The 25,585-nt window shown below is 45.6% G+C and overlaps 5 protein-coding genes and 1 long non-coding RNA gene across 9 annotated transcripts; 3 read left to right on the forward strand and 3 right to left on the reverse strand.

Annotated features, from left to right (window-relative positions):
• Positions 1 to 200: 200 nt before the first annotated feature.
• LOC147048424 (uncharacterized) lies at positions 201 to 3,092 on the reverse strand. Its single transcript, XM_085926334.1, has 8 exons — positions 2,805 to 3,092; positions 1,738 to 2,115; positions 1,446 to 1,523; positions 1,238 to 1,299; positions 1,084 to 1,170; positions 864 to 1,017; positions 680 to 796; positions 201 to 606 (listed from the first exon to the last, which is right to left on the reverse strand). The coding sequence occupies exons 2-8, from the start codon at positions 2,071 to 2,073 to the stop codon at positions 310 to 312; spliced, it is 1,131 nt and encodes a 376-aa protein (XP_085782460.1). The 5' UTR covers positions 2,074 to 2,115; positions 2,805 to 3,092; the 3' UTR covers positions 201 to 309.
• Positions 2,016 to 3,374, forward strand: LOC147048425 (uncharacterized). The gene is made up of 3 exons (XR_015067765.1): positions 2,016 to 2,985; positions 3,105 to 3,157; positions 3,260 to 3,374. It is a non-coding gene; the product is annotated as an uncharacterized LOC147048425 (long non-coding RNA).
• Positions 3,375 to 7,173: 3,799 nt separating this feature from the next.
• On the forward strand, positions 7,174 to 11,983 carry egfl7 (EGF-like-domain, multiple 7). 4 transcript variants are annotated; one of them, XM_085926546.1, is made up of 8 exons: positions 7,174 to 7,356; positions 8,477 to 8,669; positions 8,809 to 8,931; positions 9,750 to 9,862; positions 10,020 to 10,178; positions 10,987 to 11,066; positions 11,141 to 11,297; positions 11,694 to 11,983. In XM_085926546.1, exons 2-8 carry the CDS (start codon positions 8,593 to 8,595, stop codon positions 11,711 to 11,713), a joined length of 729 nt encoding a protein of 242 aa, XP_085782672.1. In that variant the 5' UTR covers positions 7,174 to 7,356; positions 8,477 to 8,592; the 3' UTR covers positions 11,714 to 11,983. The 4 variants fall into 4 exon arrangements, with proteins under 4 accessions (XP_085782672.1, XP_085782671.1, XP_085782670.1 ...); XM_085926545.1 differs by lacking the exon at positions 7,174 to 7,356 and adding an exon at positions 7,409 to 8,162 and having other exon boundaries at positions 8,477 to 8,931; XM_085926547.1 differs by lacking the exon at positions 7,174 to 7,356 and having other exon boundaries at positions 7,921 to 8,669.
• A 216-nt stretch (positions 11,984 to 12,199) lies between these two features.
• agpat2 (1-acylglycerol-3-phosphate O-acyltransferase 2 (lysophosphatidic acid acyltransferase, beta)) lies at positions 12,200 to 16,476 on the reverse strand. Its single transcript, XM_085926542.1, has 6 exons — positions 16,021 to 16,476; positions 14,705 to 14,838; positions 14,443 to 14,618; positions 14,272 to 14,367; positions 13,713 to 13,785; positions 12,200 to 13,633 (listed from the first exon to the last, which is right to left on the reverse strand). Exons 1-6 carry the CDS (start codon positions 16,197 to 16,199, stop codon positions 13,479 to 13,481), a joined length of 813 nt encoding a protein of 270 aa, XP_085782668.1. The 5' UTR covers positions 16,200 to 16,476; the 3' UTR covers positions 12,200 to 13,478.
• Positions 16,477 to 17,396: 920 nt separating this feature from the next.
• Positions 17,397 to 19,816, forward strand: ankra2 (ankyrin repeat, family A (RFXANK-like), 2). Its single transcript, XM_085926465.1, has 8 exons — positions 17,397 to 17,995; positions 18,098 to 18,256; positions 18,334 to 18,399; positions 18,510 to 18,607; positions 18,678 to 18,803; positions 18,990 to 19,056; positions 19,139 to 19,219; positions 19,316 to 19,816. The coding sequence occupies exons 1-8, from the start codon at positions 17,689 to 17,691 to the stop codon at positions 19,369 to 19,371; spliced, it is 960 nt and encodes a 319-aa protein (XP_085782591.1). The 5' UTR covers positions 17,397 to 17,688; the 3' UTR covers positions 19,372 to 19,816.
• A 41-nt stretch (positions 19,817 to 19,857) lies between these two features.
• Positions 19,858 to 22,097, reverse strand: btf3 (basic transcription factor 3). Its single transcript, XM_085926466.1, has 7 exons — positions 22,083 to 22,097; positions 21,837 to 21,984; positions 21,311 to 21,379; positions 20,899 to 21,012; positions 20,628 to 20,829; positions 20,473 to 20,532; positions 19,858 to 20,284 (listed from the first exon to the last, which is right to left on the reverse strand). The coding sequence occupies exons 3-7, from the start codon at positions 21,377 to 21,379 to the stop codon at positions 20,238 to 20,240; spliced, it is 492 nt and encodes a 163-aa protein (XP_085782592.1). The 5' UTR covers positions 21,837 to 21,984; positions 22,083 to 22,097; the 3' UTR covers positions 19,858 to 20,237.
• Between the last annotated feature and the right edge of the window lie 3,488 nt (positions 22,098 to 25,585).

The raw sequence follows: 25,585 nt of genomic DNA on the forward strand, positions 1-25,585 counted from the left end.
GCAGATGGCGCCATCTCATCATAAACATCTTGGTGGTCTCGCAAATGGGTCTAACTCCAATATGCACAAGTCTTTTCTGTCTACCTTTTTTTTTCTACAGTGCTCATTGTGCTTCCACAATTTAAATTGTAGCCACAAAAAAAATTGGCTAAAGTTTCGGCCTCCACAACAATCAACCAAAAGAAGCTAGTAAGACCAAATGATGTTTTAATGAAAGGAGGGGGGGAGAGTAAAAAAATTACGATGACATTATTTTATACACTATTTACACACATTTTACAAGACACAAAAATAAAAGCAACAGCAAGACTAACAGCATCCCAGCAGGTGCAGCAGCTTGGCGTCCATGCCCTCGATGTCAGATTCATCGCCCGAGTCGGGACACTTGTTGGGGGCGGGCGAGGCGGGAGAAGCGGGCGAGGTGGCACACGGCGCGGCGGGAGATTCGGAGATGACGGCCTCCAGCCACGAAGAGAGCGAGGAGGACGAGGAGGAGAAGGAGGAGACGAAAGACGAGCCGGAGGAAGCGGGAGCGTCATCGCCCGCGTTCCTGTGTTGGTGGCTAGCGGCCGCGGCATCGCAGCGCCGCCTTTTCTTTTTGGTGGCCTACACACACAAAACCAAACGCGCGTCAAGACGTCGGAAAAGGCCGGGCCGATCGACGGGAACGCGGACGCACGGCGTCGTCTTTGTCGCTGGCGCTGGAGCCGTCGGAGGACAGCTGCTCGTTCAGCTTCTTCTCCACGTAGGCTTGCTCGTAATATTTGGCCTGCTGCTCCTTGCTCAGCGACGTCCACTGGCAACACCGAATTGAGACGCAAGTCAACGTTTGAGATTCTACCGTGAGCGTGGCGCCGACTCACCAGCTGCGCCAGGAACTTGTTGACGGCCACGCTGTCCTTCTGCTCCAGTTGGTTCTTCAGCGCCGGGCGTCGCTCTCGGAGAAAGCACATGAAGGCGTTGGGCGGCTTTTTGACCCCGGCCGGCTTGCGTCGCCGCTTGCGCTTGGTTTTATGACTGAGGGAGCAGAGAGCGCGAGTCAAATGCATGGGAGGTGTCTTTCCGAGACAGCGGAGGTCTTACCTGGAGGAGCAGGTGGTCGTGGGGGGAGGAAGAGGAGGGGGCGCGGCCTGAGAGGCGTCCACCGCCGCGTACAACACTTCGCCGTTGCTGCGACGCAAAGAGGATGTGAGCGGCGGGAGTGTGAGTCTGCGCGTTTTGCGCGTGCGGGACTCACAGCATCCCGACGGCGTGCAGCGTGGCACCTTCGGGAAGCGGCACCACAGGGAGGCTCTTTTTCTGGAGACACAAAATGCTGCAGCCGTGTCACGTGTCCACTAGATGTCAGTGTGTGCTGTTCTTATGTTTCAAAATGGGCCACCCGACCAAAATCAAAACCTGTGAATCTCCGATCGCTGTATGTGCGCGTGCGTGCGTGCGTGTACCGGCTGCGGTGGCGCCGTTGGGTAGCTGAAGGACGGCTGGCTGTGGACCACCTGAGGCGTCATCTGGCAGGGTAAGTACTGCGGGGAGAGGGAAAAGGTGTGAAAGGACAAATGTAAACATGAACACGACTCTCTCGTGGCAAACAAAAACATCCAGCCTTAAGCTTAGTTTCACTTTTGCCTTTTTTTTGTGATTGAGCTCCAACTGGATGGTGGTCGCAAGTCTGAGCCATCGCCTACTCTAGTCTTTTTTTTTGCTAGCACTACTCCTGCCTCCTTGTCATCCACTTACCTGGAGACGGAAAGGAGACCCCGCCTGGCGGCTGAGGTGATAGGGGTGCATGAGGTACGGGTTGAACTGCGGCCCGTATCTCATACTGGGAAGCGGCACTAACTGGGCGTGCGGGATAAAGGGCAGGCGCGGAGGGAAGCGGGCCGGCTGAGGGCGGGCCTCAAACGACATGGCGCCGTACAAGGGAGACGGTGGGGGGTTCAAGGGCGGGTGCGGGGGGGGCGTGTTGGTGGGGTCGCACATGATGTTGGAGCACAACTCTTGCAGGGTGTCGGCGACATCCTGCCACTCGAGCTCGCCTACGATCTGCTCAAACTCTTCCCTGAGCTTCTCCATCAGTGTCCTGATGATCTAGCTCGCCCTAACTCTGGCCTCCAGCTGTCACACACACACACAAATTAGAAAGAGAGATATCTTGATCGCGCTTTATTAATCCACAAAGGAAATTTACAAATTAAAAAGAGAAATACATGTTGTGGAAATATGTGCTTATAACAGTAAGAAATCAAATCTTTCAAGAGCGATATCTTATTTTTGTTCATTTTGGGAGGACTTGACAGTGAAGAGTACGCAGTCCAAGTTCATCAAAGGACAAATGCAAACATGATGCAACGAGTAGCGAGCAATCCCATGGAAAATGTGCAGACGAAAGCGTGACGTCACATAGACTAGACACCGGTGGTAGGTTAAGCATACAAATACATGTACATAGTCTTTATTTAATTATCATCGCGAGGTAAAAGAAGAAATAAAGTGCTCAAAATAGACACGATTTGCGTTCATGACACCATTTTAAGAACATGGTAGCCGTCTCACAAATGAGGATTTTGAATTGAATAGTGTTTTCGCAGTTGTACCTATACACTCATGTGTGATCATAATAATAATAATAATAACACAGCAATCTTTTCTTTTCCGAAAAAAAAAAATTGAGTTTAAAGTTATACTTTTGACGAAACACTTGACTTGACGTGTTCAGCTAGCAGTTAGCTAAAACGCCCAAGTTGTACAAATGCTCTTTGGCTTTTTCATGTTTTTCTTTGTACGCTTTATAGACAGCGGCTTACCGACTGTAGTTGTTTATGAGTCTGGTGATGCTGCACAACTTGGCCGCCACTGTCGTCGATATTTGGCCAGTTTGCGCTCAAGTTCTCTCGATCTTGCGATCAAGTGGATTTTGCTGGAAGCTCCGCCCCCACCTTTCGGAAGCGGGTGGCCATGGTAACCTCGGCCGCGTCACCAACTCACGTGAGTCGTCCATAGTTCCGTAAACAAATCTGCTTTTTACGGAAATGTAACACGCCTTTTTTATCTTGATACAACCTCAAACATACTTTTATGGTTTCCAAATGTTTCCCGCGACTCAGCGGGAGTTTGGCGGCGTTGAAAGACCTCAGCGACTCATTCAAACCCAAAACAGGTGAATGGATAGCATATACATGGCAAAGAAACATTTCAAATCCAAGTCCAGACAACGTTTAACTCGATAATAGATGATCTGATTCCTTCTTTCTTTCTCCAGAAAGTGAATGAACACGTGAGCAAGCTCTCCTGCGCCACTCGAGCTGGCTCGGTGCTGAAGAGTCTCCATGCACTTCATGGTCATCAAGTGCGGCAAGAAAAAGGAACTGCAGGGCTAATAAAAAATAAATATATATATATATATGTTGACGTTGGATAGAGTACGACTCTCACTGAGCACAAATATTTCCCTTGTTTAATTCTGCCCTGTCGGCTTGGGAACCCCCGTCCCTTTCTTTTCAGAGATGACAGCGCAGTAGAGGCCACTTAGGCCAAAAAGGAGCTTCGAGGGGGTCAAACTGAGGGTTTCGTGTGAAAGGCGCCCACGTGGAAGTTGGGGGGGGGGGGGGTCAACAGAGCAGTGTGCTTCTCCTGCCCTGCCGTTTTGCATTCGATGATCTGAATGCGGAATTCTGCATCCGCTGTGTGAAAGCGCCCCGCTTTGCTGGGTTCTGTGTGAAAGGTACTGGACCTCACAATGAACGCAAGCACTCTTTAGGAAAAAAAAAAAGCTGAAAATCGTTAGCGAGGGGAGCCGCTCATTCATCACTATTATGAAACACTCACTCAATCTCAGGCCGAGGCGCCCGGTTGCTGGGAGCCAATCAATCATGCGGAGCGATGACCGGTCGCCGGCCGGCCGGCCGACCGCATGCAGCCAAAGAACTGTTAGCGCGCCATTACCAATAGCCGGCTCGCTTGCAAATATTTGCTTTCATGACTTACTGCGGGTGCTCACGTCCTCCTCAACTATTGTTGACTTTTATTAGAAGCCGCCGCAAAGACAAAAGCAGCCAGTAACCCTCCCTGTCTGTTCATCGTTTGATTATTGAGAGGAGGGTGTCAATGATTGGCATTTGCGCTTCTGGCACATTCCGTCTCTTGCGGCGCCCCTCTCGTCCTCCCTGACACTGACCTGCGTGTTATTGTTGCGGGGAAGCAGCCGGCCAGCGGAAGTTCTGCTCTAGGAGATTGAAACCGGTAGCTAAATGACGCTTCCTGTCTTCCAACACCCCTCAAAATGTCCTTCGGCCTACGCTCGCCCCTAAACGCACGTGTTTGATTCAACAAACTAAGGGTTTGTATTCATTATTAGCTTAGGCTAGCTATTAGCAGCCTGTGAAACAATAAAGATATAATCAACTCAGATGTCCACCATCTTGGCTCAAGCAGTTTGCCTCTATTTAAAGTTCAAATCCCTGCAAAAAGGAGGCGCCAAGGGGGGTCACGGGGGTCCGGTCTGCAGGATCCAGATAAATGCAGAGGGGAGTGGGCAGGAAGTGCTCTCACATCACTTCCCGTCTTTGTTGAAGTCGCTATTTTCAAGGCTCGGAATGTCGTTCCCGCGGCGCGGGGGTGAAGGAATTCAAAACAAGTTCATTAAGTTGCGGGTGAGCCCCGAGTTCTACAGCGTCGCCCACCTTGGGCCGCGCCCTGCTCACATCCTGCGGCGGACCGCCCGCCGCGCTTTTCGCAATGTGAGCGCGCCGAGGGGAATGCTGTTGTTTTTCTCAGACGCTCTGGTTTAGCTAAGCTATTTCTTAACATAATGATGTCGGACGTGGCGGCCAGGTTGCTTCCCGTATCTGATGACATGCTAACGGAGCTATTGAAAACATTTCGCCTTTAGCCGCCGTTCAGCCATGTGCAAAAGCTGTCAAGCTGTCAGTAAACGTGAGCTAATTCGACAGGGATCGAATCCCCCCCGGACACTGCTGAGAGGGGCGGGCATAAATGAAGTCCCTCCGATTCGTGGATGATATTTCACAATGAACTTTTTCTGCCCTCATTTCATTAGGGGTTTGTGAAAAGTGCAATCTCCAATATGTGACAACAATCGCCACGTGTTTGTTGTTGGTCTCGGCCAAATTATTCACTTTCTATATGAAGCCATGCTTTACGTATGACGGTTTTATGTTTCCGGCCCGGGGAAACTTTGTCGCTGCAGGAATTGCTGGCAAGTCCTACACGTGACAAAAATCGAATGTCGTTTTTCTTCGTCTGGCAGTAAAATATTTACGCTATTGGCCCACGGGAATCGTGCAGGGATTTCTGGCTTGTGCTGTCTGTTTCCTATACGTGACAAAAATCTACTGTATTGTTTCTATGTCCAGTCTGTGAGGGGAGGGCTAATTTTGCCAGAAAAGACTACAGCACATTCCACAACATTTATCGTCTCGCCTTCCATAAAAACTGTCAAGCTGTCAGCAAACGTTGGCGAGGCTCCAGCCGACTTGAAGAAACATCAAATCCCCCGCGTGAGTCCGCCGGCTCCGGCTAATATTTATGGATTTGCGCCGGGAGTGAGTATGAAGTCACTCCGGGACGAGGCTTTCGCAGGAACATTTGGAAAAACCCAAGAGAGTACGCAGGGGTTATCAACACGGAGGGAGGCAGGCCGTTCAAGGGAAATCACGATGCGGATCGGCCAGCCCAATATGCGCATTATTAGTCGAGGGCACACACGTTTTGCATTATCCCGGCTTTACACCAGGAAACGCCGGGACCACCGAGGTAAAAGGGGGAAGGGGCGGCATCAGACAAGCGGGGAGGAGGCTGCTAGAGGAAAAGGGTGTCAGGCCTTGGATGGCAGGATGTCCTGTTTGGATGGAAACCCCACCGAAAAGAGAAAGAAAAAAACATGTGACACTGCTTGTGATTGCAAACATTTGCTGCAATCCTGAGAGGGAAAAGCGCAGAACCCAAACATGGTCAAGATGATCTTCTTATTCACTGCTAGTGCACTCAACAATGTCAAGAATATACAAGTCGTCATGGAAACCAGCCCCATTTTCAAACTTCAAGTGTTTATGGCAAGTACGAGTTGTTTCCTACACGAGACAACAATCTACTATTAAACATTCAAGTCCTGCTGAAATGATTAACAATTTTCCATTTCAGAGTTTGAGAAAATGTTTTAAAATGGCAATTATTTGGAGCTCGGAGACCACGGAGTGTTGGCTCTGTCCTACACTGGACAACAATCTCCCTTATCTTTATATGTCTGGCTAAATGTGGCAAAAACATCAAGTCTTAAAACGTGAGTCCAACAAAATGTCTTAAGCAGCTCTCATCAGGCTGATGTGTGCACGTAAAGCTTGAGTGGCGGCGCAGGCAGCCGCCCTGCCCGGCCCGGCCTGGCCCGGCCCCACCCCGGCTCTGAGGTCAGCGCCGCTGGCCCTTTAGCCAAATCTGTCTGACGCAGATCCGCTTCCTGCGCGAGCGAGATTGGTATTGTTCGCAAGGAGCCGGCACGGCCATCTCGCAGAGCAGCCGTTTCCTCTTTCCTGTGGAGGAGGAAGCGGTGCTGATGCTGACCCCGCCTCCTCTGCTGACTCGCTTTTGGATTCCAAGAGAACGAAAGCTACCGCGTTCCTTGCACTGATTTGTAGTCAACGTTCCAACTTGAGTTTTATTTTTTGTTTTTGTTTGAGTGGGGTTGTTTTGAATTTTTTTTTCCCCCAAAAATCTTACTTTGTTTGAGTTGACTTTTTCCACACAGAGCATTTGTAGATCACCAAGTGACTTGAAATCTGTCTCCTGACGAGATACCAAAATGAAGTTAGCGCTCTTGGCTTTGACCCGGGAACACGTTCATCCTATTCCCACAATTTCCTATGAGGACGCTCATCTAAATTAGGATGGTCCAAACATGAAGTAAACCCCTCGTCTGCACAGCTCTGCACATTCAAATCTCATTTGGGGAGCGTGTCATCAAACCAATAGAAATCAAAAGTGCTTCCAAATCACTTTTAGTCACAAGATGAGAACACGTATGTGCAGCGCTTATTTTTTTTTTTTTTTTTTATCAGGACCTAACAGTGACAGGAAGTCCGCTTTGGGGATTGTCCGTGCAGTTCCTGGCTGCCTTAGTTGCAACAGGAAGCGTGGCATAAAACCAAGTGGAAAAACGCCCAGAGATCATTTTGGAGCACAGAGGAGGACTGCCACTGCCACTGCCACCGGACCGGGACCAGCAGAACCCACACCACAGACGACTGACTACACAATGGAGCCAGCCGCTGGGCCACAGGGCCGTAGCTCAAGGGGAACCGCGGGGGCATTTACCCACGCAATCAATGGCCTGCACATGCAAAGGTAAACAATAACAGAGGATGTATTTTCAAAACATTCCGTTTAACAGTTTGTAGTTACAACGACTAATCGCAGTTGTGCTGGAGGCCAAAAATTTACTTGAGTTGATTTTAAACAACAGAAAAGATTGTTACGAGCCATATGTCGTTCAATGCGTGTTATTTATTAATATAAAAATCAAAGCTAACATTTTCAAAAAAGAATTCAAATATAAGCATACAAAAAAATGTAAGATTTTCACATCCTTTGAAAATTGTATATAAATTAAAATGCTTTTGTTTGTACATTAAACAAAAGAACCATATTAGTCCCGAACATCTGAATTTTTTGCATGTATGCAATAAAGTAGATTTAAAAAAAACATTTTTATAAAGATATTACATTTTAAAAATGTAAAAGCCACGAAAATCTAAAACCATAGTCACTTTCTCAATCTAACCACAGCAAGATACGCTTTGAAACACAATAAATGAAAAAAACAAAAATCATCCGACTGGAATTGGGATTTTCAAAGAGACAAAAAGGATTGGAGACGTGATGACGTCACTGAGTAGCTTGGGGTGCCGAGGGAGGGGGGTCATGAGTGGGGGGGGGGGGTGCTCCCATCACCCCCCATGCGCATCGCGTGTGTGACAGTCTGAACTGACCAGCTACACACACACACGCACGCACGCACACGCTCAATAGATTTGTTAAGACTATTACTCCGATTATCATCACTGGAATTAGAAAGAAATTGATTTGAATTGGACTATTAACCGGAAGCAAGTTTTTTTTCCCCAACTTTTTGGACACTTCCTACAGTAAAGGTGACAGACAATTCGGTGCGCGCTTCTTTCCGTTTCGTGGACGTGCGGGAGGTCGCGCTCGCTTAGCCGCTTCGTACGTGCACGCGACAGTAGAACGTGCGCGCGCGCGCCGTGAGTGTTGGAAGTCGACGTTTTCGGGAGGGAGTTGGGGAACCGGCGACCTCGTGTGGACAATTGTGGTTATGACACGGCGTTGACCGACAATTTAAAAAAATTGAATATTATGTAACTTTGCAAAATACGCAAGAAATGACACATTTGTTCATGTTTTAAAAGTTTTGTGTGATGTAATGAAAGGAGTTTCTGCCTCACAGGTGGTCCCCCGGTTGGAGGAGTGAGTTGCTCTTCTTCGCTACAGCTGGCACGGCTCGGAAGAGCGTGAGAGAAAAAGAGATCGAGCGAGAGAGGGGGAACGTCGTGGGAAAGGAAAATGATCCAAACGACGTTCCTCGCCGCCCTCCTCGTCCTCCACGTCGCACACACACCCTTGGCCTGCGCTCACCACGGGTAAATCACAGCCCTCATTTTTAATGGAAAATATTCATATCGTTTGCTCAATAAAAGTCTTTTTTTTTTCTTCAATTTTTAAAAGTTGCCTCGGTTTCACGTGCTTTGGATGCAATAGTCATTTTTTCTCTCTGGCTAGGAGGAGAGTGTGTAACGGCCGCCAGCATCATCACGTCGTCATGGCAACAGAGTCGTACGTCCTACCGCTGCACAAGCCCTACATGACAGCGTGCCAGGGCCACCGCCTCTGCAGCACCTACAAGTGAGTCGTCCAAATGGTATAATATAGAATTTTTCTCTTTCATCATCATTTGAAAAATTCACAAGCGAATGTTTTGAAAGAAATACTGAGAAAGTGTGCACGAATGTTTACCCGAGAGGATAACGAGTGGGTCGAAGTGGAATGGAGTTTCGATATCAACTATTTTGTGTAACTACGGGAAATGTGCGCCCATTGAGACCGCTCGAGTTGTTTATTTTGGTCGTCCTTCTCCTGGCTGGCTTGTTCCCACCACGGCCGAGCCCATTTTTTAACTTTTTAACTCTCGCCGCGCCACCCCGGTCAAATCAAAGCATTCACTTTAGTGTTCATGCAGGCTGTGCGCTTTCGTACGTATGGAAGTGAAAGGGCGGATGGAAGGCAGCTGGATATCTTCTTCTCGGTTATATATTTGTCCTTTTCCCGACGTCTGCGGTAGGCCGAGAGAGTGTTTACATAAATTCATACCAATCCTCAAAGTCCCGATTTGACATCAGTGCGCTATAAACAAGATGGGAAGAGCAGATACATGAAAGCGGGGACAAACTGGCGAGTAGGCGGAACAAATCTGGACACACGTACTGAAAAAAAGTCTTCAATGTCTGCAGTACTTCGACAAAACCTCGACAAGTAGCTCATCCACGAATGACCCTAAAATGACCGACTTCCTGTGTGTTAGGGGTCACGACTTGTGGAGAATTTTTGTCAAGGTTGGTCTATTCTCGATAGTAACTGCTATAAAGTTTCACGTTACAAAGTATAAGTGCCTCTGACCTCGTAGAGGTCGTTGTTGAAATGTTGACGTTTTTTTGTCTCGACAGAACCGTGTACACGGTGGCGTATCGCCAGGTGAGCAGAGTCTTGTCTTTCTCCAACTTCTACCCAGAATGTTGTCCGGGATGGCGACGTTTTCACTCGCTCAACTGTAACCAAGGTAAACATTTACCACAAATGTCGAACCGTGCTAAGCTAATTGACTTAGCGAGGATAAAATTCCGATAAAGAATTTGAGAAAGCCCTTCTAGGTTAGACTAGCAGGCCAAATTGTCGTGGAAAATGTGGTCATTCTTGAAACATTTTTCGTATTCCAGATGTGGACGAATGTGTGGAGCAGCATCCGTGTTCTCAAGGGTGTGTCAACACAGTCGGTAGTTTCCGATGTTTCTGCCGCGACGGTTTCTTCCTAGCTGGGGATTCACGCTCCTGCCGACGTTTCGAAGCGTCCGATTACACTCCAGCGCCGCCAACAGGTGAGTGAAGGGAAAACACAAACAAAAGTGTATCCACGTGTGTGTGTTGTGTATTTTTGTGATGTGAAGAAGATGAAGACCAAGACGAGATCATAGCCAGCCTCGCGGCTCATTATTACTTTTGGTACGCGCTATGCCGCTCTCAACTCGTACCGTGAGTAATAATGCACTGCGACTGGCGCCCCCTACAGCTCTCTCAAAAGTATGAATGACAGGATATGTTTTTCTCCTCCCATTTTTTATTTTAAACGTTGATAAATTGTTAAATGATTCAAGCTGACAAAAAGGTTTTTGGTGCTAGGCTATGCTAAGCTAGGTTTGTCGGCTGCAGCTGTACCTTGATCTGGAAAAATTTGTGGAGGAGACTTGCTAGGTCAGCAGAGAGCAACATTCCGCTGTTGGAGGAGTTTTTTGTTGGCCCGCTTGGCCGTCACCGCTGCTTTTGCTTCCAGTCAATTTCGATTCCAATTGCATGATGTCAGAGTTTGAGTTCACGGCGTTACCGCTTGGTCTGTAACGGAGCACACATCTCCTCAGCCTCCCTGCAATTCCTCCATCAGCCACTGTACATGGACCAATATCAAAAGTTTAATCACCATTGAATCATAATTGGAATGAAATCTTTAAATGACATTCCTATGATGGAACAAGTTCATAGAATTACGGGGAACCTACCAGAAACTGAAGGCTGCCACTGCCAGACCAGAAAGTTGCGCGATCACTTGTATTGGTCTGTCAATGAAATAAGTTCGTGGGGAAACGGCGGTCATTTTTATTTCCACCTCCCCGCTAACGTTACGCTTTACAGGCGGAACTTCAGGTATTATTCTCAAGAACGTGACGGAGGAAGTGCAGAACCTAAAGAGCAGAATGGAATTTCTGGAAAAAGTACGTACACACACGTATTTTTATCTGTATATTTGCTTTCTTCTCCAATGATTAGTTTTTGCAATTCCCTGCAGAAGCTGCAGGTGGCGCTGGCGCCGTACAGCAGCGTTTTCCCAGAGGAGGGTGGGTCGGAGAACAGCGCCACCTTGCTGTCGCACTCTTTTCGCCAGCTGGACCGCATCGACTCCCTGAGCGAGCAGATCGGATTCCTAGAGGAGCGTCTGGGAACCTGTAAGTGAAGTTTATACGTCGGAAAACCAGGAACAAAGAAAAAATGGGAAGGGCAAAAAAAATCCAATATGGCCTTCATCAAACTATTTTAATAAATGCAAATGCAAGTGTGAACGGGAAATTGCTTTTAAAATTTACATTTTTTTTTGGGTGAAAATCAGTTTTGGTGCCAAGCATTATGAGACTCAGCTCACAATTACAGTTCACAAATATGGCGTCCTAAAAAGTCAAAGCACCTAGAGGACTCACATAATTATTTATTTTTTTGCTGAAAGACATTTTTAATCTGTACCCCAACTGTCAAAGTGTCTCAAGTTTTTTTTTAATTAGAAATATTTGAGCTTATGACCACTCTAAGGATCACCTTGTAAAAACATTTTTCTCTCCCTCCTTTAGGTTCCTGCCAGGAAAACTAGCTGGAACCAAAACTGAAACAACATGGCTGACACACGCACACATCGAGATCATGCTCATCGAGCAATCGTCAAACAAATCGGCAAGGGGATGTTTCCTCACATGTTCGCAAAGTGTTGTCTTGCTTTAAACAACTGTAACATGTCTTTGATGGTTCTAATAGTCTCTTTGATTTTTTTGTCATGTTTCTAAAACTGTCTTTCACATTTTATTTAAAATTACAACCAGTTAGTTTTCAGTTTCATTTTTTGATACAACCTTTTGTAATAAAACATCAGCAAGCAAAAATGAATTGCATGCTCAATAACGAAGTGGGGTACAAGACATAATAATAAATAAATAAAATGGAGAGAAGTGTGTTGAAATATTTTGCAAGGCCTCCACAATTATCCCATTTATTTTAAGTCTATTGAAAAACAAGACATATTCAATAATAGAATACTGCAAATGGGGGGGGGGGGGGAGCACTCACATGTACGCACACAAACACAGACGCTACAAGTTATTACTTATACCCCGTCTTTAATAGCTTTGGTGAAAATAAAAAAAATAAAAATAAATAAAAGCACCAAAGAAATCATGTTAGAAAAGAATTTGCATCTTAATTTTTCTCAACATCACAGGAAAGGTGGAGTCAAAACAACCACAGAAAAATACAAAAGTAATCTTTTAGCCATGAATTGCCACACTTTAATTAGTATGAAAGTGATAAACCATATAATAATAATCCTTACTGCTCGACCAATCAGATGGCTGGATGGTCAACAAAGGGGCGGGCTCTACATCCCTGATGCATTAGCAAACAAAAGCAACAAAAGTAGAAAATGTTCAGAGCATTTTTTTTGGTTTGGTTTGACATTCAAAATGCAAATATTTGACAAAAGTAATTCTTATATGGAAGCTAAGAGTGTTGTACTTTATATTTTTTTACAGAAAATTGTAAATTCAAACTTTTTCAAAACAAATCAATCTTATAACAGTAAACTGTTTTTTGGGGGAAAAGCTTCAACACAACTGGCGTAAACAAACCTATCAACAAAGGGACAGTGCAGGAATATAAAAAAAATCTCTGAGAATAAAGTCATGGTGGAAAAAAAAGCCAAATAATTGGTTTCATAAGTACTTTATATTCCTACGACCTATGAATGCAACACTAAGCTATGGCATGTGTGTGTATGTGCGGACATGAATGAAGAGGCGAGCGTCACACGTCAAACCAGCTATATATTGACTCAATAGACGCGTGCTAGCTTCAAGGCTATCTTAGCGCGCAATGACGTCAGCCCACTTTAACAACACACACACACATACACACAAAAAGACCTTAAGTGGTGGTTAGTAGCTCGCACACTTCTCCCAAACGAGGGACACATTTGCAAAATACGACTTGAGGGCGACATTTGTTTCAAAGTTTGCTGTAGCAACGCTACGGGGTTAAATCACTATGCTAAAACGTCATCGGGGTCAAAGAAAATGCAATAAGGTAGAACTTTTTCAATTTCCCCCAAAACAACCCAAACAAAAAGGCAATGGGAGGATCACCCCCCCCCCCCAAAAAAAAAAAAAAAAAAAACTGCATCCAAAGCGAAGAACGCGCGAGGGCATGCACAAAAAAACAACGCACATCCGTACAGCTGGGCTCGCCGTCCGTCACTCCGCTCGCGTACGTGGCGAGGGTCGGGACTGTGCGGACCGGCCGCCTGGCCGGAGAGTCGCCAGAGGTAAAAGTGGCACTGGGGCTGAGCTTGACAAAATGGCCTCAAGCGCTCAGTGCCTGACGGGCCCGTTGCCGTACGCCAAGCCGGAGATGTCCAGGAAGGCCGAGCGCATGGCGTCAAAGGACTTGTCGGCGAGGGACGCCACGTCCTCCAGCGTCATGCCCTTGGTCTCCATCTTCGGGAGAATCTTCAACCGGATGGTCCCTGCGCCACAGGTGGCAAAAGTACTCACTCGGGACTTGTGTGGAGAGGCGAAAAAAAAAAAAATGCCAGCAGTGCTTACCCGACTTGAACTGCTTCTCTTTCCGTAAGTAGAAGTTACCGTAGGAGGAGAAGACCACCGGTATGATGGGCACCTGCAAACACATGCGAGTCAAATTACTCATATGAGGAATACTGCTCAGGGAGATTGTTGTCACATGCCACTACTTGCTAGAAATTCCTCTGTCAACGCCCCCCCCCCCATTACACAGATTCAAATGACTTTGCCCATTAAGCTTATACGTGTAGAATAATAAAAAAAAAAAATGTTCAAACGACGTCGATCCCCCCCCCCAAATGTCTTATGACCTAATTTGGTAAAGTTGCTTCCACCTGCCCCGGCCCGGGGCGGGGGCTCTGAACAGACGCTGCCACTCGTGAACCCGTGGGGGGGGGATGCGGCTCATTAAGGCGCGCAGCTGTCGGTTACCCCGTGGCAAAGTGTCGCCATCTTCTTCACAATCGAAAACAAATACGAACACGGAGCGTTGCAATTGTAATCGTCGCTGTTGGAAAACAAATTGAGGCCAAGAGTGATGGAAAGCCACTTGAGGTGCGTGACATTTTCAACAGCTACTGACTTGCGCTTGCACGGCCAAGTGGAAGGCGCCTTTTTTAAAGGGCAACAGGTCTCCCCGCTGGTTCCGCGTTCCTTCCGGAAACACCCACAGACGGATCTACGGAGGGTCACGCACAAACATATTGAAAAAGAATTCAAAATGTGATTTCAACATTCCGTTTGAAAGTGTTACCTGCTCGTCCAACATGGTTTTGGCGGCGTCGCCCAAGACGCTCTTGGCGTCGCTGGTCTTCTTGCGATTGATGAAGATGATGCCGCCCAGCCAGCAGATGATGCCCACCGAGCCGGCGTAGATCAGTTCCTTCTTGGCGATCATGGTGCAGCGGTCGGGCAGGATCTCCATCAGCCCTGTGGGAGAAAGCCACAACATCAGCCACGATATTGGTCGATTAATCGAAAAAAAAAAAAAATCGTCAGTAAGGGGCACTACCCACCCAAAACGTCGAGGGAGCTCTGGTGGTTGGAGATGATGACGTAGGGGCCCGGCGTCTGCAGGTGCTCCCAGCCGCTGACTTCGAAGCGCAAGCCCAGGAAATACTTGACGTGCCGAACCAGGCCGCGGACAATCCTGATGAAAGAAAAAAAGGTTGGGCTTCAAACGAGGGATAACAAAGCGCATTGCCACCTTTGGCGACATTTTGTCTGGGAGAAAAGAAAAAAAGAAAAGAGTCACTACTGGTCCTGACACGTGGTTGCATCACATCCCTTTGTCGGCAGCGCGTCCCGGTTTAAACCCCGAGCAGGAGAGCGTCTCCATTTTTTTTGTGTTGTTTTCTCGGATGTTTTGTAATATGTCTTGTCACCGTGGGATAGTGGGAAACGTAATTTCCATCTCTTTGTGAAGAAATGGACAATAAAGCAGACTTTGACTTTGATTTGAACTATAGCACGACTAAACTGAACAGGCAACCTTTACCCAAGATGTCAGGATCTTTTTGTTTTATCTCTCATCAGGCCACTGATAAGGCAAGTGAGTTTAAAAGCCGTCAGTTATGCAATTCCTCGTGTTCGTGCTGCAGTTTTTTTTTTTTTTTCCAAACCAGCCATAATAACAAAGGACTGAACTGCTAAGGGGTCATGCTCAAGGCTGTCCCTTGGTAGTTTAAACTCAATGCAAACATTTCAATGCAGACAAAAAAAAAAGCAAAGCGTTTGATTCTTAAGGTTACTTTTCTCTATGTTTGATTTGACTGGGCCAACTAAATGGAGAAGTTCGTCAAGAAAAACGGCGGACCTAAAATGTAGCTTTGGGACACAATCTCAGGGATTATGTTGGCTCTAAAGCAAAAGAAACAAATATGATAACCTGCAGCCCACATGGATGTCAAATATTCAATCTGCGCACACACCACATAGCGGGCGGGCGGGATAGTCCCGTCCCGTGCGGATGATCTCGTGTTAGAAAGCAGATTTTTCCAAAGATAAACTGTAATAAAGACACTTTAGCGTTTTGCAGCTGCAGCATTGTATCCCTCGCACACACATACACACACAGGAGAATATTCCAGAATTTGACCATGTTGATTTTGTTGTGAGCGGTTCAGTATATGCTAACGTTAGCTTGCTTTTAATGTGAATCTTTCAAACGAGTTGGCACGAAAGAGGAAGCGAAACACTTTGTTGACATTCAGACACATTTTTAGACATTGGATTGATTGGCTAGCCTATTAGCCTTGCGAGCTAATGGGCAGCCATCCGATCGATCGGTTGATCAATCGATCGATCGATCGCGCTGTCAGTCCAAACTCACTTCATGTTCTCGACATCCCTGCCGCCGCTCTTGAGTACACACAGCGGTATCGCCACCAACGCCAGCACCATCATCCAAGCCACGTAGAAGATCTTTTTGAAATAAAATATGAACGCGTGACCGCTGCTCCAAAGCAGAAGCAACACCGCGAGCGGCGCCATCCACAAGAGAACATCCATAGCGGGGAAAAGAGGGAAGCGGGAAAGCTCGCTCGCTCAGGCTCAGACTCAGGCTGGCTGTTCGGCTGGCTGGCGGAGGCTCCGCTCACGCTGCTCGGCAAAGGAGAGGCGCCGCGAGCCGGTCAAACATAACACTGTAGTTGGTACTCCCGACCATGTATCGCTATTCATCTGTTGCAAAGTGGAGTCCAGCCCGCACACGGTCGTCGTCATCCGCTGTTTTTTTTTTTCCCCCCCTGCTTCTTCTCCAATTTCCGGGACCGCTGTATGTGACGTCATCAGCACCGTTAGCTTTGGATGCTAATTATTTCATCCGAAAACCTTATTGTACACAAATAAAAACATTTTTGGCTCCCTAGCCCCAAACATATGGTTGAATTGATCTCATTTTTGTCAATTCCTATCTTTGATGAAACTATCATTCAAATTCAGATGCGGAATCTAGATAACAGGAGAAAAAAAATCCATAATTACAATAATACATGCTAAATGACTTTGGAATTTATTTGGAAGAATTGTAAAGCACTTCAAAACCAAATATCACAAATTTGTATTAATATTTCACATTTCCACCCTTTTACCTAATTGTATCTATAATACCTGTAATATTATGTCATTGTTTGGCACAATATGTAAATTCGTATAAAAAAAACTAATTAGTTAGTTTGGTGTAATTGCCCAATATACATTCACTTTACTCAATCCCCAGAATGAGACTAGCATGTACATAATGAGATTATTGTGCTAATCCAATCCATGGCCATATAATCTGAGGCTGTCTGTTTGGAGTTTTTTGACTCCACTTGACACAATTTGGGAGATTAGGAGGGATCGTTGGAGCCTTCGTCCTGATCAGATCCTGATCCATGAGTGTAACTATGAGCACGGCATCTGGCGGCATGCCAACTGCTAGACCACCAATTTTTATTTATTTAATCGGGGATGAATTTAATATACTTTTGAAATTTTAATATACAGTTTGAAATTTGAACATAAACACTGCACTAAAATTTCACTTTACTAACAAGTAAATTAAAATACATTGCATAAAATAAAAACCCATTTACCAAAATAAATATTTGAATACAAACGGCTGTAAGGATGAAATGTAAAAATAAATTCATTGAAATGAAAACGTGCACTTTTTATTCGGAAACATAGATTCTCATGTTCCTGTAGTGCACTCCTTTGTCCGCAAGACGGCGGTCACGCACGCACGTTTTTGTTGGCAAACGAAGAAGTAAAAAAACCAAGATGGCGCTACTGTCGTAGCCTTTTGTAGCGGTATTTCATCTTTAAATTATTACGACATATTTTCTTTTTGAAAGCGCTTTTAGCATTTATTTTATATTTCCCATTTGATGCTACTATTTTATCCCTTAGACATCAACTGTGCCGACTATTTGTTTCGAAGCGTTATGACAACTTAGCTACTGCTGTGTTAACATCGGCTGTGTTGACAACGGAGCTATCGGTCGGTGACCGAGAAATGGACATAGTATCCGGCTCGGCGTCCGCGGGGACCACCGCTGCCATGTCTGACGACATGGAGGGCCTGGGCGGCAGCGGCGTCTTACCCCATCTGGACGCCATCAAGACGGAGCAGGGGCTGCCGGTGAGCGGTGCGGAGGAGACGGGCAATCCCAACGTGGCCATGGGCATCAAGTTCATCCTGCCCAACCGCTTCGACATGAACGTCTGCTCCCGATTCGTCAAGTCTCTCAACGAGGAAGACAGCAAGAACATCCAAGACCAGGTCAACTCCGACTTGGAGGTCGCATCCGTGCTCTTCAAAGGTTTTGTATGGAATGACAGTTATAGACGTGATGTAAAAAGAGTCATTGAAGTCATAGCATTGACTCAAATGTTGCACCAACATGTGCCTGTTCTGTTTTCAGCCGAGTGCAACATCCAGACGTCTCCGTCCGCAGGCATCCAGGTGCGCCACGTGTACACGCCCTCCACCACCAAGCACTTCTCCCCCATCAAGCAGTCCACAACTCTCACCAACAAGCACCGCGGCAACGAGGTCTCCTCCACGCCGCTCCTCGTGCACTGTACGCCCGCCGCCCCCGCCTGCACCTTGGCTTTTGGTTTGCAGCCAAAACGTAATCTCTTTTGTTTGTCTTGCCAGCTTTATCCATTCATCAGCTGGCAGCTCAAGGCGAGATGGTCTTCCTGGCCAGCAGGATCGAGCAAGGTACACGTGTAACGTGCTCCGCAAAGGCATTTCATCCAGTCGACACACGTTTTTTGTATTTTCCATCACGAGACGGTAAGGCCATCTTCTCACGGTTGTGTTTTTCAAAGAGACGGTGATTAACGCACAAGACGAGGAAGGCTTCACTCCTCTCATGTGGGCGGCGGCACACGGGCAGATTGCTGTGGTGGAGTTTCTGCTCCAGAATGTAAGAGGCATTCAGACGGGTAGGGTGCTCTAAACATCAACACAATAACCACCATGCATCGTGCGCGCAGGGTGCCGATCCAAACTTGTTGGCCAAAGGACGAGAGAGCGCTTTGTCGCTGGCGTGTAGCAAAGGATACACGGACATTGTCAAGATGCTCATCGACTGCGGCGTGGACGTCAACGAGTACGACTGGGTGGGTCACACGTAGCGTTTCTGATTGAACTCGCCAAACTAGGTGAAATTTGAACAGTAAAATGAACTGTGACTAGATGTAGAAATAAATGGCCTTAACCAACCGTGCTTAGTCACAGCTGTGGAAAAATAAAACATATTTGAGGAAGTACCTTACGCTCGCTCATGTCGCTGCTGCTGCTTTCAGAACGGAGGCGCCCCGCTACTCTACGCCGTGCACGGCAATCACATCCGCTGCGTGGAGCTGCTACTCGGTAAACACGCACCTCACGCTAGAGGTTGCCGTCGAGAACGAGGCTCGCGAGAAATCAACAATTAGATTCATTTTATTTGCAGAGAGCGGCGCCGATCCCACCGTAGAGTCGGATTCGGGATTTAACGCCATGGACATGGCGGTGGCCATGGGACATCGCAACGGTACGTAGGCAGTTTGAATGTTGAGCTCGGCTAAAAAAAAAACGTGAACGCAGGTTTGTCGCGAATGCTAATTGGGCCCGGCCCGCGCGTGTGCAGTCCAACAGGTGATGGAGGCGCACCTGCTCAGGTTGCTGATGGCCATACGAGAGTGACGAGCGCGCTGCTTGGAGCTCATCGGACGCTTGTTTGGGTTGGTTTTGCTGCGCGTTACCCAGAACACATTATTTATTTCAAGCCTCTTGATGTTGTTACTTCAAAAAGAAGTTCTATTTATTTTTAATTTAACAACTATTGTACTGTTTTTAAATTGTAATTGAGTTTGTAGTTTATGTACGCATTTTTTTAATGACACTGCACTTTAAGTGCAATTCAAAATTGTCACTTGTTTTTAATGTCAAATACGTACGATTTCATCTAATTTGTGGTTTGCAATGATAATCTTCCCTTCAAAAGAAAAGAATAGAAATTGTGTAATTAAATTTCTAATTCAATTACAATTTTGTAAAGTAACCCACTATGTGTGTCGGAGGCATTAAGTCCCTCTTGTATTTCTTTAACTTGCTCCTGTTTGGAAGTAAACAATCGTGCGCATGTCTACACGGTTGTCTTTGTGGTGTTTTGGTTTAAAAAAAAAAAAGTTAAGCATCCCATCTTTTTATTCTCCTCAAACTCATGTTTGGCGCCAAAGTACATCATCGCAACGACAAACGGAATGAAGTGTAAAACGGTTTATCTTCGCCGCACGCTCACGTGAGTTGCTAAAAATGAAAGGTCGCATTTGTTGATTGACAGTAGCTACACTTTTTTTTTTTTTTGATTGCAGACATGGCTATTTTGTTGTTGTTGTTAAAACCAGGCCACATATGAACAAGATTCAGTAACGCGGAGGGAATTACATTCAATCGTTGGGCAGGACTGAGCAGAGCAGCGGGGGAACTAAAAAGCACGCAGATTTGGGCACCCACCCTCCCCCCTCTGTCCAGTCTTAAGGTCCCCCATTTTTCCCCGACTTGGTCCTCTAGTTTGCTTCATCCTTGGACGCCTCGTCAAAGTTCTCCACCAGATCTGAAAGCGCACAAAAAGTGCAAAATGTAATGGTCCACTGGATTGCTCATGGATTTGAGCAATTTATAACCCCAAAATGATCATCACAACGTTTTTCATCATCGTTTGTTTTGGTTGTTTGACGTCTACCACTAAGGTCGCTGTTGAGAAGAACTGTTTTGGTTGGTCAAGGAAAAAGAGCGACCGACCTGGCACTTCGTCGTCATCTTCTTCTTCGACTGTGGCGATGGGGACTTTGCCGTCTGTGGCTGCAGGAAAAGAAGAGACCAAGCTCTCGTTTAAAACAACAAATATCCAATCTGTTCTTCTTTGAAAATGTGAGAATCTGAAAGAGGGGCAGGACCTTGCTTGGGCAGGGCCTCAGCGAGCCTCCGAAGGCTGGTGAGACTGTCGGCGCCGAGCTGGTTGAGTATTCCGGGCAGCATCTCTGTGAGCTGCTTGGTCTCGGCGTGTCCCGTGACGGTGAAGGTGTTGGCGGCCAACGACGCCTGCACTTTGGGATTGTTGAAGTGGATCACCGTACCCTGATTGGTGAACATGTTCACCTGCCAAAGTCCAAAAAAGCTGTTCAGTTGGGGCCCCGGGGCTCACCACGCCCCTTTTTGGACTACTACCTCCTCGATACCGGAGATGTTGTTGACGCCGAGTTTCTTCAAGGAAAACTGCAGCTTCTTGTCGTCCGCCGTGGCTGTCCTGTGCACCACCTTCTTCTTTCGCCGGGCGCTGCCCTGGAACACGGACACGACAAAGTCTCTTTAAATACGCGAGGTGGATGGAAAGTCGACACTACTTGAGAAAACAAATAAAATCTTCTGAGTTCACAATGATTTGTCGCAATGCTCACTAAAATAGGAGTACTAAGTACGCGTGAGATTTCTCAAACCAATCAAAAGAGAACGCTATCAAGCATCCCTAGTAAGAAAAGAGAACAACAGACGGCTTTTACTGACATTTCTTTTTCTAAATCAGAAAACTTAGCATTTGAACAAGTGTAATGTTTACATGTTGGCTGAGCGTGGGACTTACCTTTCCTCCAATGCGGACCTGCGCCTGCAGCTTCGCTAATTTCTCCTGATTCATGATAGTTTCTTTCATCTGTAAGAAAAATGCCACATTCATCATCAACACAACACCATGCACTCGCCTGAGCAGATCTTGACAACATCTGAACACCCATCACCGACGTGCGACGATGACAACTTTATTGACGCTTAAACTTTCACCTGAGCTTTTCTCTTAAGGCGAACTTGGACGCTAAAGAATTGGACTTGCAGCAGCCAAACACAACAAGTTCACATTCGGCTTTCCTAGTGATAAGTAAACATGAAAAATACAATTTGCAAAACAAGGTGCGGCTAGGTTTCGGAACGGCTAGTGGCCGGCTAACGTCGGCTAGCTCGTTAGCTTTCAGCCGCCTCGGGCAAGCGACGCGCAACAGGCAGCAAGCAACTTTATGCGTCCGCCCAACCTACACATTCGGACAGATTCGGAGACGTTGCGTTCACTCTCGGCGCGCCAAAACAAGTGAGTGAAAACCTCCGCGCTCTCTCACCTGTAAGCTAACGGCAGACACACGCGGGGAGCAAGATGGACTCCAAAGAGGAAGACGGAAGTGACGTCAAGTAGAAATGGCTGTCGCTTCGGTGTTGGCCCCTAGAATTATTTTACCCTCCGCTGGGTCTCGCAGGTTCTTACGCAGCCTGACGCAAAAGAGAAGGGGCAAATTAGTACTGCATGCCTATGGATGCCACAAGATGGCGCAAAACTGGCTGAATTTGCTGCAATTAAAAGATTGGACCTGATGCTGGCGCTGGAGAGGTCAGCTCGCCGATGTTCACGGGGCTGGCTGGCTGGCCGGCCATTCAATAAGTATTCAACGAATAAGCAAAGTAAAAAATCAGGCATTTCGTCTATTATTTTCTGTTGGCAAATGTGCTACATTTGTGTCGAGGATGCTGAAGTCAAGACACAAAAATAGAAATACACTAATGATGGCTTGATGACGAGCCGGGAACCTCTGTGACGGAAGGACCACACGTAGCCCGCGGCCGGGGTATCCTCCAAGTGGCCTTTGGTTGACAACACGTAAGAAAGAGAGAGAGACCATCTTGCAAGTTCTATCCATCCCTTCCAAACTCTTGATGACGACGTCTGTCAAGCTGTGTGCTGCGCGCACTGAGCCACAAACTCATAAACGTCACAGACGACAGACAGACAGACACCACAGTTGCAAAAAGAAAGAAAGAAAGAAAGAAAGAAAGAAAGAAAGAAAGAAAGAAAGAAAGAAAGAAAGAAAGAAAGAAAGAAAGAAAGAAAGAAAGAAAGAAAGAAAAAAAAGATCCTTTAGCTCTTTACGAGCAGCCAAGAAACTCCCGATGGCCGATTCCTGTGCACAATTCATCATTCCTGTACATAATTGGAGATGAAAAGGACATTTGGGCCGTGCAATATCAAACATTACAATAAGCAACTGTAGTCGCAGCGTGAACTCCAAACGTCGTATGTCGGGAACAGCCGGGTGGGGGCTGCTATAAGACACTTTTAGCTTCATAAAATGGCTAAGGAATGACTCGTACCATTTATACTGTACTAATACAATGGCAAATATGCCGGGGCCTATATAATATGGCCATTTGGCCGATTCTCTCACTCTGAGGGATGAATACTGCAGGGAACCCGAAGAAAGTTTGGATCAATCGAAAGCGGCGCATTTTTCTGCCACGCTTTCCTTGCCATGCACGCAAAGCATAGTGTGTGTGTGTGTGTGTGGGGGGGCATGTGATACACACCATCACATTTCTTTATTTAGCCCTTTATTGTTATTCTTTATGACGCGTTTTTTTTTTAATATCCGACAAAAAAATGTTCAATACAAAAAGATAAACTGGGTAAATCTTGACCATAATTCCGTGGCTGAATTTTATTTTGCAAACTCGAAGTTTGTTTTACAACAATGAGAAGAAGAGTTGAAAGGCGCCGTAGACACGTTTCAAAACGGATAACAAACAATACCATCGAAAAATAGCACCTTAAAAAAAAAGCAAACAAGGAAAAAAGCAGCGCGAATACTCTGCGTCTATATTCTTCATCTGCTTTCATTGCAACGCAAAGCCGCGTCTCCGTCAGAGAATCAAGAGTCGAGTCACAATTGCGACTTTACTCTCAGAGTTCTGACAGAATTCTCACTTTAAAGTCAGACATTCTTTGTTTGTTGGTTTGTTTATTTTCACATATAAAAAACATTTAAAATCTACATAGGTGAGATACATGTGATGGAGAATGTCTTAAAAAAAAAAAAAAAACCTCCAGGGGCTTACGAAGTGGCATTCTCCGGAAATATCAATACATTTAAGATACAATGTCAATGGATAGAGAAATATGCATCCTCATACAGATTAGAAAAAGAACATTTTATAACAACAGGGATAAGGCTTACAACGGCACGCTCAAACATGGTGAATAAAAACTCTTGAATATTCAACAATAGGGAAGAAACACACCAAAACTATAACTCAAGAGAATAATGAATGGAGCCAGGTTCATTTAGCATGTGAAAAGTATTTGGTGTCGAAGAGAAGTCGTTTCAGAGCCTTCTTACATTGGTGAGAAGACAGCGAATTGTAAATCTTTGACCCTCTGTAGCCTATGTTAAATTGAGTTTAGGCTGTTTCTGAATAAAAAAAAAAAAAGAAAAGAAAAGGGGAAAAAAAGGCACAATCGTGTCACCCCCTCTTTTTTTCCCCTATACTAACACTCTTCCGTACGATTGGGTATTCGAGGATAACAAGAAAATCTTCTTTCATCGATTTTTCCGATTTGAATAAACTCTTAAACCCACAACATAATTGATCAAAAAAAATGTTGAAACTATTATTCCCCTTATTGTGAAAATATAAATATGTTTTCCTTGGAAAAATCTCTGTTTTTTAAAAAAAAAATCTAACGTTTTTTATGATTTGCTTTGTATACAATTGTTTACCGTGCATTTCTAAAATGCATGCATAATTAACGAAACGTTTATTGTCATCATATCGGCTGACTCATTTGACAAAATGTGCGCAGAAATGACTCATGGTAACAACATTGCAAATAATTCATCCTTTCTCCTCACAGACTGTCTGTCTCGTATACACGTACATAAAAATATACGTCAACATCAAGAGTTAGATTTGGCGTGCTTTGCTTCAAGAGAAACACTTCCAAGAGCAAATTTGGACTTGTGTGTGTGTCAAGCGTAAGTGCAGTCTAAATACCACCCCTAGGTGGCGTCGGACTAAAGGCAACAACTCCACAAGGCGCGAGGGATTGTTTTCGAGTTCACTTTTAACTGCGTTGCGTCTTCTCATGATTGCGTGCACAAGTAAATGTTGTTAATATGACAATGTGCACAATTATTTTTTTTTCTGTTATCAAAATCCCTTGCAGACCAATTTCCCCAAAGGAATCCACGATCAGAAGACGGATGGTAATTGGATTCTACTTTATAGGCCACTTTTCACTCTCACAAAAAAACAAACCAAAAAAAATGACTAATCTTTGTTTTGTTAAAGCAGAGCAGCGAGCGCGTTATTGCTGCTGACATTTAAATGTCATTCTTAGAAAATGTTGTTGTTTCTTGCTGTTCCACGCATGCCGATATGTGTGTGTGTGTGTGTGTGTGTGTGTGTGTGTGTGTGTGTGTGTGTGTGTGTGTGTGTGTGTGTGTGTGTGTGTGTCATGCTCTGCGTGACCCGTGAGTGATGCGAGTTAACAGCTGACTGTTTGCCATTGAAAATGAGTGGCGGAGAATGGAGAACAAGCGAATCACGCAACGCCCGGCCCGCCAGCTTTCAGGCAATTCGTTACACACTCTTTTTAATTGACGAAATGTTTGTCGTTTTTTTGCATGCAACTTGATTGAAATGATTTCATCGTACAGCGCAGGCTGTCGATACACAGAGGAAGTGCTGTAAGATGATTTTAAATTCAAATTGAAAAAATAACAGAATAGAATTTTACATTTAATGTTGTACTGGGTATTCAGGTTTTTTTTAAAATTAAAAGTAATTTGCTTTTCTCTTGTTGCATTTTAATTTAAAAAACTCCTGCAACCACTTCATTAACAAAAAGTGGATACAGAACTTTTGGTTGGCGTTCTCATCCTTTTTCCTCTTTTATCACTTTTTTGTTTTGTTTTTCTGGGGTTTTAAATTGTAAATTCCAAATTTGCAATGTTAAGTCAAATATGATTTTCCTCCACGCATTTATTTAAGTATGTGGAGTATTGATATAAAATATAGTCTACATCAAGAATTACTGAAA

The sequence above is a fragment of the Syngnathus leptorhynchus genome, chromosome 12 (genome assembly GCF_054491065.1).
Source record: "Syngnathus leptorhynchus isolate UIUO chromosome 12, UIUO_Slep, whole genome shotgun sequence".
NCBI classification, from domain to species: Eukaryota; Metazoa; Chordata; class Actinopteri; order Syngnathiformes; family Syngnathidae; genus Syngnathus; species Syngnathus leptorhynchus.